General features: G+C 39.9%; 1 protein-coding gene across 1 annotated transcript; it reads right to left on the reverse strand.

The window, feature by feature from the left end:
• Window positions 1–2,097: 2,097 nt before the first annotated feature.
• On the reverse strand, window positions 2,098–10,885 carry LOC124150150. The gene is made up of 9 exons (XM_048387022.1): window positions 10,768–10,885; window positions 9,403–9,723; window positions 7,715–8,035; window positions 7,058–7,378; window positions 6,171–6,467; window positions 4,984–5,010; window positions 4,540–4,644; window positions 3,942–3,957; window positions 2,098–3,575 (listed from the first exon to the last, which is right to left on the reverse strand). Exons 1-9 carry the CDS (start codon window positions 10,844–10,846, stop codon window positions 2,633–2,635), a joined length of 2,430 nt encoding a protein of 809 aa, XP_048242979.1. The 5' UTR covers window positions 10,847–10,885; the 3' UTR covers window positions 2,098–2,632.
• Window positions 10,886–14,147: the final 3,262 nt, after the last annotated feature.

The following is a 14,147-nucleotide window of genomic DNA, read 5'->3' on the forward strand; positions in this document are numbered from 1 at the left end:
CGACCAATCAACTTTGTTATGTTCCACTGTTGAACAAAGAGTACTTAAAGATGTTAAGAACAGGAACATGTTCCTGCCTACTGTTCTGTACCCATTCCCATAGGAGGATGAGTTACAAAATATAGATAGATACCGTTGGTCCTCAAGGTGGAGATCAGGTATATGTTCACTGGAAAAGTCCCAACCACTAAGCAACTCAAGCTGACTTGTTTCCTTTGGTAATTGACTATTACATCGGGGCCTCATTCACTGTGATCGCATCATGATTTCAGGCATAACATGTGTTATATTTGGAATTACACTCTCTTAGAAAATTGGGTGAATGTCAATATAAGCAAACTACAAATTACATTTTACTTATGTAGCAATGTCAGGGCGTTGCTTGGTTGTGTTGTGAAACTTTCAACATTTGATATTATGTATTCTGCGCTATCGTGTATTTAAGTAATAACGACTCGTTGCCGTTGTCTTTATTTATCGTAAAATATAACACTGCTGGGAGATTAAACATGGATCTTGTTGCACATATGTAAATATTGTAATATGAAACAGAAGAGGTAGTTTTACTGGTCTCTTTTTATTCTAGTTCAGGTGAGAAGATCCATGGACGGGAATTGACTAGTTGACAACTTTGAACGATATGAGATCATCGATATCCAAACCTTACTAATTCCGCCTTAGACACATTTCCACAGTAAGCCTTATATCGCCCCTCTATCCACAATACAATCTTTGCTGGAGCAGGTCTTAAATGCGGCACATTATAGTCCTCTGATATCTCAGTCAAGTCATATTTGTTACGTGTGTTCATCATGTTCTATTCCACTCAGTCATGTCATTTCTTCGTCACTTGTATTTTGAAGATGCATTACTTCAATCAAAGAGATATAGAAGACGATTGTTTCTCTGTTTCATAACATTAGTAATATATCATGCTGGCTGTAACAAAAGAAAACAAACTCCGAAAACTGTATCCTATTTTGTTCACATGGTATTTTAAGATACATAAACACATGACAATTATTTTAATGCTTACGAGTATTGACACAGATAAATACATATGCGCCCGTACGCACTATAGAACGATGGACACGAACGTATATAAGTTGTATCCAGTGGCTGTTTAACGTCATGTAGGATCACAACTTGCTTCCAAAGTAAACTGTATAACAACAAAACATAACGTTGATGACATTAAAATGACTTTCGTAAAAATAGTTACAATTCTCCTATACCTCTAACAAGGACACCGAAACACCGAGTGCAAGATTAATCACGCCTGTGATAACTCATCACGGAAACAGAAAGTCCATTTGCAAGGTCACGCGGTTTTCGACGTTGTGAGTCAATATGTGTCTTATAATGACGACATCCTTATATGGTTGGCGGAGGCTTGGTGGTAGATCGTTAAACACTTCTTGGATAAATGATTGATTCTTCGTTCATAAACACGGACATGGTGGACATCGTTGTACTTCATGAACTCCTCGTGTGTGTGTGTGTGTGTGTGTGTGTGTGTGTGTGTGTGTGTGTGTGTGTGTGTGTGTGTGTGTGTGTGTGTGTGTGTGTGTGTGTGTGTGTGTGTGTGTGTGTGTGTGTGTGTGTGTGTGTGTGTGTGTGTGTTTGCATGTTTGTGCAGCTGTTGTCAACGATGATTGAATCCATTATATACGTTAGGCGGGATTCATGTCATGGTAGTATGTTTTTAACCTATTCTCCATAATCAATTTCCCGAGCATGAGATCGGGTCAACATTATGTATACTGTGTATTTCAAACAGAAAGTAAATGGATTTGTCCAAGAAAATATAACAAAAAATGCTTCATGTCCGGAAACTATAAAATAGATCAATTGAGCCTGTCACCAGGAGGACGTGAAACCATGTCCCAGATGTGAAACAGTGACCTGCACATATTGGAACCTGCTCCATCCAAACCAATGGTTGATAGCATGAGCTACTTCTGCAGGTCCACATGTGTTATGACATTGTGACTTCATTTATTCTTCATGTTACAGGTAGAATGTTAGTCTATGAAATTTCTTCTTTTGGAATTATTATCGAAAAACAACAAACAGAAACATTCGGAGTTTAATGAGAAATTTTATTAAATACGAACTGTGTTTATGGTGATTAAATGTCGAAACCCAGCATGCATGAAACGATGTGACTGATTATAGTTATAAAATACTCTAAAATATGAAGAATTATTCACAACAGCTTTGCATTAAAAATAATTACAATAGATAATGACTATGTACACAAATCATAATGAGTTCAAGCCGTGACAAAAGTTGTCCAAAGAGAAAACATTAAAAACAGCAGGTGGAGTATGTCAGTTGACACGGGACAACGGTCATCTTATGTGAGAACAATAGCAAGCATATTCAACACTGTGGAATATGTGACATGTATTATCAAAGTAAAATAACACAAAAAGAGAACTTAGTACACAGAGCAAGGCAACATCTCTATTTGAGAGTGAATGTCGTATCGCCGGACCCGCAGCCTACATGAATCTGAAATGTGAACCAAATACTGGGATCAAATGCATGTGCTGTAACCTCAGATAACGGCAGATGGCGGACTAATGTTGGGTTGGCTTGGCTATTAGTCCAATGAGCTTCAGACAGGTTATAATGCTTCATAGTCATGGTACTGACCTTGCGCCATAAAACCTTCATATCCATCATCGCACGAGGGTTCAGTTTCATCAGCTGTGATTACATCTTCATAGAGGGAATTCTGCTCCATGTCAGCACTGTTTTTTGTACTGTCAATCTCTGATAAGACCTTCTCTACCAACTCCTGATGTGCTTCAGCATTCTCTCTAATGACATCCTTCTCAGCATTCCTACATCTCCCTTCTCTTCGAGTGTGAATGGACATTGTTTTAGTAATGACATTGTCTAAGTCAGACATGATTTTCAACCCGGTGTCTGGTTGAGCACCTACGTGAGAGTTAACTGACTCAAGGTCTTCTGAAGGGCGTTGAAAGGAGATTCCAATTTCATCTTTGCTTTCATCAGGATAGTATTTCTCGAGATGGTTTAACATAATTACAGTAACACCATCGTGGACTGTTTCAGGTTCCTGTACAGTCATACTGTGTTGCCTCACAGACACATTTTCATCCACTTCGTTTTTCTCGTGCCTTCTATGTACCTTGCTCCCTGAGTCTGAAGTAGTTTCTGGTTCAGTATAATCCAAATGTCCTTGGTCTGGTTCCATGGTTGCTTGATGTTCCACTTTGTGAGTCACAAAACTGTCCTCTTGACAGCCCAGGCTACTGGTAACTTCTGTCTTTTGTCCTTCGGCTGCTCCTAGGTGTGGCATAACCATTTCACCGATGATATCATAACCAGGATAAGTCATGTTTTGGAGTGGCATTTGGTCCATACTGAGAGCTCCAAATGAAACCCCTTGACAGGCCGAGCTACTTGAAACATGTGGTCTGTGTCCTTCAGCTGAGTCTTGTTGTGGCAGATATGTATCAATAACATCATACTCTGGATCAGTCATTTGGTGGAGGGATAGATTTGTATTGTCAGTAGGTGTGATGTACAAATCACGAAATCTGGGGATATATAAACGAATAATATGTCATTTGCGATACGGCACACAATCAACTATTACAGCACTGCCAAACAATGTTATACGTCTGAATGCTATACCAACAGCACATGACCGAAGGTTCGGGGTTTCAATCCCCGGTTATACCAAAAGACGTTAAAAGATGGCGCTTGTTGTTACCCTGTCTGTCACTCGGCATTAAGGGGCTAAACAACCCATGGATACATCAAATCAAATACTGTTTGCCCACATAACGAATTGCATAAACTCAATCAATGGACAGGTAATTATTCAATTATATTCATGAAACATTTCACTCACACACAGGGTAATATTTGTACCCATTAAAAATCAACACAACATGACGTACCTTCGATCGCAGTATTCTGCAACAAAATACCAAAACCAACATGTTTTATTATCAATCTACTGTCCATAATACAATTAAATCGGCCCACATAACATAGAGGCACCGGAGAGACAATGGTGCTTTTTCGGGCCAATACGGCTCTTGCGCGTTATTGAATTCCTAACATTGCAATCACAGCAAGACAATAGATTGCTGCCACTACACTTCATTAGAGCGTGGATCATATTTTCTTGCAACTAACTGGTACTACTTGGAAACATATAATTAAGATCGTAAATTAATAGATATGTCATTGAATGGGTGTATATGAATAACCCTGGGTCCACAGCAAGGCAAATATGACAAGACCTGTATAATAACATAATAATGCAGTTCCTCCCTCAAATCTATATGATATCGTCACATATATGTTACAGGTACACTCAAAATCCGACATCTTCATGGGACGGAATTTGGTGTACAGATAAGCAATATTCATATGCCGATCAAAATATTCCTGACGAACTACCAGAATCATTTGATTATACAATTACAAGATCAGTATATTTACATTTACAGATTGCATTTTATCGCAGTGGTTTAGTATTGCAAATCTTACCCCTGATAGACTTCCGTCGGAGAAGGACCACAACAGCAATGGCAAACAGAGTGATAACCTCCACTGAACAGCCAATGATGAAGCTAATGGCAGCTGTGGTCGTATCTGAAACATCTACAAAGGTTTAAGTATTTACATGTATCAAAATACAGAGCAGACTTACAACTGTCATGTGAAACATCAACTTGGAAACTGTGAGCATTAGTGTGATTCTAGAGCTTCTTGACAGCTTTGAAACACAGTATTTGTCTTCTGTGTAACGTAGTTGTATATTGCTGGTCATGTGTCACTTCAATTCAGATGAATTTGATACTTATAAGGAAGAGAATTTATTGATGTCAACTTCATTATTAAGAGAGACACAACGTTTCGGCGTATATGCTTACTCCTTCATCAGCATATGCTCCGAAGAAGCTGTTCTACCTAAATTTGAAATAAACTTACGTGTGCCTATGAATGTTGAGTTTCTTGCTGTAAAAGAAGATGAATTCATGAAATTGTCATCAGTAACACAGTACCCATATTTAGTTCCAAATAACATGAACATGGTAGAATGGATCTTCTGGATTTGATATTAGTTGAATAATGTCCGCCAGATGGTTTTAATTAGGGACTGACTTTTACGTATTGTGAGTTCATTGGCGTATGAAGGTTCATACTCCAATGAACTCGCACAAAGTGAAAGGCAATTCTTTCGATTTGTATATCACTCTTTTAAACCTCGGATAATGTATTATACAACTTCATGCAGTGCATGTGACTTCATTTTTACACTGACAGCCATACAATAACCAACAGTAGCACAGAATAAGATAGTTCATCAGTATGTATGCGCTAATTGCTCTGTAGTTTGGTTACAACAAATAAATTATAATAATATCATCAGTCATCCCTTAAGAACTACCCCAGTGTGTCGTAATACATTTAAATCGTATATAACACGTCAAAATGGCCGACACTAAAAACGTGAGGGGACAGATTTCCAAAGTTGGTCATGAACCTGTGGCGAATACACGTGTCATCCATCATTGATTACTAAGCAGATCATTGAAAGGTGATTATGTAGATCTATCAAATAGATACTAAGGTAAATATATACTGTTAACTGTCAATTGTCAGTCTGAACAAGGATCGAGTCCAAGGCTTGGATGTGCATTTCTTCATATAGTTCACTAGGATGGATCGCAGTGAGGTCAATCGTGAACGGACATGCAGTTAAACTCTCTGATGTATCCCAATGTATATAGTAAAACACTATCATCAAGATACTAGGATTGACATGATCTGAAACAACGCATATGTAGTTATTCGTATTCCATGATCGAGTGTTGAAGTCATTTAAGAAACACAATCTCATAGAATACGTCACAATGTATTCTTCATACAATCTACACTCGTGGTCATGCGCAAAAGCCATAAAAAGAATATTTGATTTTCCTACATTCTCCATATATAACATCCATCCACTACCTGGAATGGCCAATGAAGGTCGCTGATATGAAGCTCAAGCATCCTTGGCCATGTGACTCTCATAAGTATCTTTTTAAATTGAGGTTTACAAGACACATTCTTATATGTACACAAATAAAAAAATAGTCATATATTAAGAGAATATAAGACAGTACACATACGTTGGCGCACAATGAGGACAAAGATGCTGCTCCATCCCGACACCTGTCCACCCTCCTCTCTACCCTGACATGAGTAGCTCCCACTATCCTCCTCTCTGACATCAGGGATTGTCAAGGTGGAGCCTGACACCTGATGCCTTCCTCCACTCAGCAGCCTGGCGTTGTCTCTTCTCCAGATGTAGGACATGGTCAGATTGTGGTCCCGGGGAAGACTCCGGGACGTGGTGGAACATATCAGCGTTCTGTCTTGATTCAGATTGATCTTGGTGGCAGTGATGATTGCCTCCTCTGGTTTTCCTGGTGGAGGATGGGAACTTGATGATTTATTTTACTCCCCAAATTACAATTGTTTACAATGAATATTTATAGAACAGAATCATACAAATTGCGTTACAATAGATGAGTGTACATCACAATGTCACATGATATATGAATCCATTTAAAAATGATCATATCTTCTGTAAGAAAATCACTGGCGATTATTTATTTGATTCAGACTGAAGCTGTCGGTGTCAGTGATGTCTGGCTTTTCTAGCTTTCCTGGGGTTACAATGTGACGCTTGTCCATGAGAACTGGTTTATATCAGATTATTGTACTTCCCACTCTTTATATATGCTTGCTTTTGTAGAATACAAAGTATAATACAAGTAGTGCTATAATAATGGAGTAATACATGTTTTAATCTATGACGCTGCTTGATATATTTCAAGACATAAGGTGCCCCCAAAAGGACAAAACATTTTTCCTGCCCGATCAACAGCACCCACCTCACGAACAATTTGCACAGTGAAGTAAGGGTTTGTTTTTGACCTCACGCCATAGACAGCAAGACTCCTGCCATACGACGGAGGTCTGTGAACAATGGAGTCTGGTCTGAGCTACTTACGTGAGACAATCAGCTTATGTCCACACTGAGGTACACGGCGATATCCGCTGACACAGAAGTATTTGCCAGCGTCAGCTGCTGTAACATTATGAAGCAACAAACGTGCAATGACAAATTCAGATGAAGGACTAACTCCCTTGATCTGTAGTCGTGAGGTATAGGTATGCCCAACATTCCATTTATCAGATAGCTTCCACATAAAATGTGGACCAGAGGGCGACGTGATGTAGGACCCGCTCTCCAGTGAGGGCATCTTCCACGTCATCATGGCATCCTCTCCTCCAGGCACCACAGTGTAGTTCTTGTTATCATCAGACCAATCTGTAAAATAGATTTTTTTCGTTTAGTATTTACGTATTGTCGTCAGCACATGACACTACTGTCTCTGATCAGACAGGAATTATTGAAAATACTAAGCTCAGATGGAAATCATGATACACACGTCCCGTTGAACACTTTTAGGTGAAAGCCCCCCTTCCAGCACCTAACTGGTTCACACTCATGTTTATGAGCATGCAACTCACCACCAACAATCAACTCGACCAGTGTATATTGACATTGACGGTGATCTTGCGTTGGACGCGTCATTATTAATCCTTTGAGGTATAACTGAAGTAAAAATCATGTCTAATTGACGTGTTTGTTCAAACCACTCACATATTAGTGCAATATCCACACTCCACTCAGACTGTATCTCCCCCACTCCAGCCTGACACTTGTATCTGTCGTTCTCCCGCCAACTATCACGAATGGTCAAGGTGCTGGTGTGGTTTATCTGTCTCCCATCATACACAGAGCTCCACGTCTCAGATGACGCCATGTGATTTCTCTCCCCACTATACAGCCTGATATTGTTTTCTCTCCATGTGACTGACACAGTTGGGACGCTATCCGGATAGATCCGTAGTCTACAGTTGCATGTCAGGTTCACGGTTCTGTTATGTTCCCTTTCAAGATGTATGTAGGGGTGATGAAAATCTAAAATGCAAAGCATCAATTCTAGACAATTGACACTGGGAATCAAAAAGCAAACTACACACTAATGCTGTCTTCTCTTGATTATAGAATACACTCAATTAAAGACGTACGCGATTCTGATTGGTCTTTCAGAGGTTTGAAACCACAATGACCAACAGTTTTAAGGAGCTGATTTGACAGCCAGATCCCCGCTGAGTTGATATTTACAGAAACAGGATATACATTGTGCTTACTGCAGTATCCAATTTATGTGTGGCAATACATTTTGAGCAGAAAACGTGTATTTAGACTTTTCTGGACAACACAGAGCTTGGAATCTGGCCATTTTCTACTTCCCACTTTTACCTTTCCACCAAGATATACTTTGTCACTACCACATCAAGCTGACACACCGTCATATAACTGGACTACCGTTCAAATAACTAAACACTCTCTATTTATCACAGTGAATGGTGTGACGTAATTATAGTCACTTAGAACTAATAGAACCAATACATGAAAGTCTTTCTGATCTATAAGTATAATGATGTAATAGCATCAGTATTGTAGCACATGCATGCTGTTTTATACAACCCATATAAATCATTGGACTCAACCCACAATACCTCACTCGATATATTCGCTAACACCAAACAGTAGGTGTTTAGTATGGTCATGGAAAATGGAGATTAACAATCTGATATTTTGATAAGATGTAACTACACCAAGAATAGGGAATTGAAACATTTGCCAAACCTGCGAGATCGGGTCAACATAAACATTTGCGCGGTTATATCTACAGGCTACCTGGTTCGGGTTCAGACCAATGGTCAATGAATAGGGCACAACTCAGAGACGCATTTCAGCTTAACGAAATATGCCACACTGACATTTGTGACAATCTCATCATGGACACAAAACTGCTTGTCGTACTGGCATATGTGGTTCCGCTACAAGAGAAAAATATCTTAAACGTCACAAGCATCCTCTCCATTCACATAGTTTTGAACAAACATGTGTCTCATTTATTGCGATGGTGTTAGCGGTTGTGAAGGAGAGGGGTACAATAATTAAACAATATTGTGAAACAAATTCTTACCCATAACTTAAAGTGTCTGTCCACAGTTTGGCATCCTGATTCTTCTATAGGGGAGATATGATCACATAAGACACTCTTCCGCGAGTACTCACCTATAACATCATGGCATGTCAGCTTAATGTTGGAGGAGAGTCAGAAGTTACGTTTACCATCTTGTCGAAACCTAGAAGCATGTTTACGGTGTGCCCGAACCAAGGATCACACACAGAACGAATTTTGGAGTCGAAACATACAGTCATTAAGCTCACATGGACATTCGATAATACATCAGAACCCTGCAGGTACTTACCTATAACATAAAGTGTTTGTCCACAGTTTGGCATCCTTGTTCTTCTATACGGCGGACGTGTCGGGTCCAGGTGACAGCTGTACTGGCCAGCGTCAGAGGGGGTCACGTTATACAGTTGGAAACTGAAGGTTCCACGTGTGTAGGACAATGAGTCGCTATTAATCCTTGTCCTCAGTTCCTCATCAGCAAGTGTTACTTTATTGCTGCCAGTTATCTGAAACACTATCCTGTATTCCTTCATCACCTTGAACTCCTTGATGGGAGACATGGCCCACGTCACAGTCACAGGTCCTCCAAGGCGAGCATAGACGCCTGCAGCAGCTGAACAATACAACACGGATTTCATGAAGTTGTGGAAGTATGAGTGAGTGAGTGAGCATAGTTTTGGCCGCTTTTAGCAAATATCACGGCGGGGCACACCAGAAACGGGCTTCTCTAATTGTACCCATGTCGGGAACCGAACTCGGGCCTTCGGCGTGACGAACGAACACTTTAACCACTAGCCTACCCGACCGCCCCTTTGGAGGTATGGACCAAGAACACAGTTAAACCTTATAATTTCAATATAAAAGGATGTAAGACCACGTCTTTCAAAGTATATTTATTTCTTCCACTTTTTTAATCGTAGCATATATGTTATTTTAATGTTTGGCGAAATTATGTCAGTCGTCGCTAACAACTGGAGGGATGATGTAAATCCGACTGAAGTCCATGCAGGTAGCAAAAGTACTGTAAGTCCCCATGATCCCCAGCGCGGTGATCGACTTTCAGTTGGTGGCGATCTATAGCCCGTTTTTATAATGTGTTGTCGAATGATTAAGTTAGTTATCTATTTTAACATATTCTCAAACTAGTTTTACGAATATCTGTGATATGCTAGTTTTTATACTGCCCTTCGTCGGCAGAATTTTATACAGCTAAAATTATATTGTTGATGTCAAATTTTGTTTCGTCACGATATGGCTGAAAAATATTGCCGATGTGACGTTAAATCTTAATTCACTCACTCACTCAATATAAAAGGCCAATTTTGTATAACTTTTCTGACGAAACATCCAAATACATGTGTCAAGACAATCATTCTTACAACCCTTGTAAATCCATGGATTTACCGACTCTTACTGAATGACCTCTGCAGCAGTAACCACCAAGAAAACACCTGTTTCGCGAGATACGCGAGATTGTTTGAACTCACGTGTTGAGGTTTTATAGTAACAAGTATTTCGATACAAAATGCCAATTCTCTGTCGCTTTTCTAACGAATTGCTTACCCTTTTCGAAAAGGCCTGTTGCCATCATAGACATACATCTCAAATACATATATGGCGGAAGCGATGTAAGTAATATTATTTTAAATTTGCTTACTTGTTGCTCCAATGTGGCTGTAATTCAAAAGACAATACACGACCCAAGAATAAGGAAAGCAGCTCCACACACGTTGCATTGTGTCAATGCGCTGCCAGACTATTTCACACTGATTTGATGAAAGTTGTTTTTAGAGTGCAGATCGAGGAAGACGTGTATGTGAACGATAAAAAACACTGTTTCCGTGTACGTTGTTCTTGTTTCATTTACCTCAAGATGATTAACGCTATATTTGAAATATGAAACATACACACAATAAAAATTGCTTCCTGGTGATTCACCTCCGTTAGTAAGTAAGTAAGAAAGCAAGCAAGCAAGCCAGCCAGCCAGCACCCAAGCAAGCAAGTAATCACTTAGACATTTTGGGTGTATCAAAATTTATATTGGCGAGAAAAAAAGTCAAAACATAAATTTTATAACATCAATATCCAATACAGTAAACTACGGTTATAACGAACTGAAAGGGACCACTAAATGTAGTTCGTAATAACCGTAGTTCGTTACAAGCATATATACAACAAATGTACAACAAATGACCGGGACTAAACAATAACTTCGTAACATCGGTCAGTTCGTTATAAGCGTGTTCGTTACAAGCATATATACAACATATGTACAACACATGACCGGGACTTAACAATAACTTCGTAACATCGGTCAGTTCGTTATAAGCGTGGTCGTTACAAACGTAGTTTACTGTATATGAAAATATGTGCAATGTGCTGTGTGTGCAAAATAACAATTTCGTAGCTGTAGTAGTAGAAGCGGTGGGGTAATCTACTGGCTAAAAGATTCAGTCGTCAAACTAAAGAGCAGGGTTCTATTCCCCACACGGGTACAATGTGTGAATCCACTTTCTGTGTCGCTTGTCGTGATATTGCTGTGACATTCCTTAAAGTGGCGTAAAACCATACTCGCTCATTGAATCTGCTTTGCCATTGATAGTTTATCGAAGGGGGTGACTATCCACTAAACACTAAATGACTAGATAAATACATGATCTGTTGAAAACTGATAATGCATACATCAGCAGAATCAGACACATTGAAACGCAACTGTTTAATTACAGTATAAGATAGGATTATTGGAATCCTTTGGTAGCTATTATTGTTTCTTTTTAACAGACTTGAACATATCGTAATGTTGGCATCACATTCCTTGTCATCAAAAATATTTTTTTCCTAATTTGGAAAAAGTCCTGTTGTCGAGCATTTCGTGTTTTCTGAACTGATATGATCTACAGTTTCCCGAATATGGCCTGAACAACAATTTGGCCTGAACCTCCGAAGATATGTAACTATATCAAAGGAAGAGGTGACCATATGCATGGTTTTAGGAACATATATATTTTGCTTATGAGAAATAAATGCATCATGTAAGTTCAAGTGTATATTTACAAGCATGCATATTATCCTTGGGTGTGACTGTGATCATATATACCCACGTATTATACATATTCAATGAAATATGTGTTAACAGTTACATAAGTGTCAATGATATCGGTTGGGGAATTACTGAAGATATCTCTGTGAAACGTACTTTTATGTTTCCTTTACAGACACTCGACGAACTCTCAACGTTGTTAACCTGTCGTTATGGGGCAAAGACATTCATGATTTGTTACTGGTGACACGATGACACGGAACACAGTGTCAAACTGACTACTTCCGTAAAAGCCAACAATCATTTATGACGGAAACAGAAAGGTCGATGTTACACGTCAGTTGATATAACGTCAGCCAATATGTGTCTTATAATGATGACCTCACTGTATGGGAGATGGAGGTTTGGCCGGAGAACAAACATTTATCGAACACGGAGGTGTTTCGTCGTTATTATATTCTGACATGGTGGCACATTTACAAAGTGTGGACTGTACGAACAGGGGATTGGCTTTTGACTGCTCTAGGTGGTGTGCATGTACATGAGGAAGTTGCGTAGTGCAAGCGCTACTTTCGGTTTGAAAATACTGTCACTGGCATAAAGTATTAGGTAACAGCAAGTCGTGTGAACACGCACACACGTATTTAACATGTAAATACGTACTTTCTCCCACACACAAACACGCACACACACGCGCATATACACATGTTCACACACACATACACATACACGCGCACACGCACACGCATACACGCACACACGCACACACACATGATCCCATACGCACATACACATACACGCACACTTACATATACACACACACGCACACATACATGGACACGCATACACGCACACTTATACACACGTACACACGCATACACACACGAACACACATACGCAGACACACGCACGAACACAAACACACACGCACGCAAACATACACACACACGCATGCACACAAGCACATACAAATACATACACGCACGCTCACATACACACACGCGCACAGTGCGCACACGCACGAACACACATACACAGACACACGCACACATACACGCACACACACATACACACACGCACACACACGTACACACGCATACACAGATGCGCACACCCACACACTCACATACACATACACGCACGCACACATACACGCATACACACACATTCACTAGAGCGATAAATATACACACATACGCACGTACACATACGCGCACACACACATTCACGTACGCACACATACACACGCATACACGCACACATACAAACACACACGCAGAAACATATGCACGCACGCACACATACACACACACGCACACACACGCATACACGCATGCACACATGCACACGCACATGCACATATACGTACACACATACACGCACGCACGCACACATACACACACGCACACACACATGAACACACACACACACACACACACACACACACACACACACACACACACACACACACTCACACACACACACATTCACTAGAGCGATAAATATGCACGTACACATAGATAGATAGGTCTGAATGTGCTATGCCTTGTCCAGTGTCACGATAACAGCCGGATCGTCGCACATGACGACCACCAGATTCCCTGTCAAAACCTCCTCGGAACTTAGCTTATTATGTCTTCTTACTACGAATACAGCAACTGTATTAGTGAAATAGAAAACACAACAACTCGCCTGTAACATTTGAGTTGTTTTCCTTGTTCACTTATGTTGAAAGGTTCATACAACGTCAGCTTACGAAACGACGTCCTGTGTGTAACACGATTGCATTCAACTCCGGAAAGTATGTTTGTGATTTTACATACACCTAAAGATTACTACATTGCAATGAACAGACCAAACGAAAGAATATACGGAAATTATTTAATCGGTGCCGGAAAATAATCACATGTCAATATAAATAGTTCAGAAACACTATACGTGGCACAACAAAACAACCTGCTTATAGACGTTAGTGATGAATAATATTTATTAAATCC

The sequence above is a fragment of the Haliotis rufescens genome, unplaced genomic scaffold, assembly GCF_023055435.1.
Source record: "Haliotis rufescens isolate VD_foot unplaced genomic scaffold, xgHalRufe1.0.p SCAF_63, whole genome shotgun sequence".
Classification (NCBI taxonomy): domain Eukaryota; kingdom Metazoa; phylum Mollusca; class Gastropoda; order Lepetellida; family Haliotidae; genus Haliotis; species Haliotis rufescens.

What these genes read in the sequence shown, in the direction of transcription:
- LOC124150150 (XM_048387022.1), bottom strand. Translation starts at nt 10,846, where the DNA reads ATGCAACGTGTGTGGAGCTGCTTTCCTTATTCTTGGGTCGTGTATTGT. An exon ending in CAGCCACATTGGAGCAACAA is followed by an intron (nt 9,724 to 10,767) that starts GTAAGCAAATTT and finishes TGTATTGTTCAG; the next exon opens with CTGCTGCAGGCGTCTATGCT. An exon ending in TGTGGATATTGCACTAATAT is followed by an intron (nt 7,379 to 7,714) that starts GTGAGTGGTTTG and finishes TCTATTTTACAG; the next exon opens with ATTGGTCTGATGATAACAAG.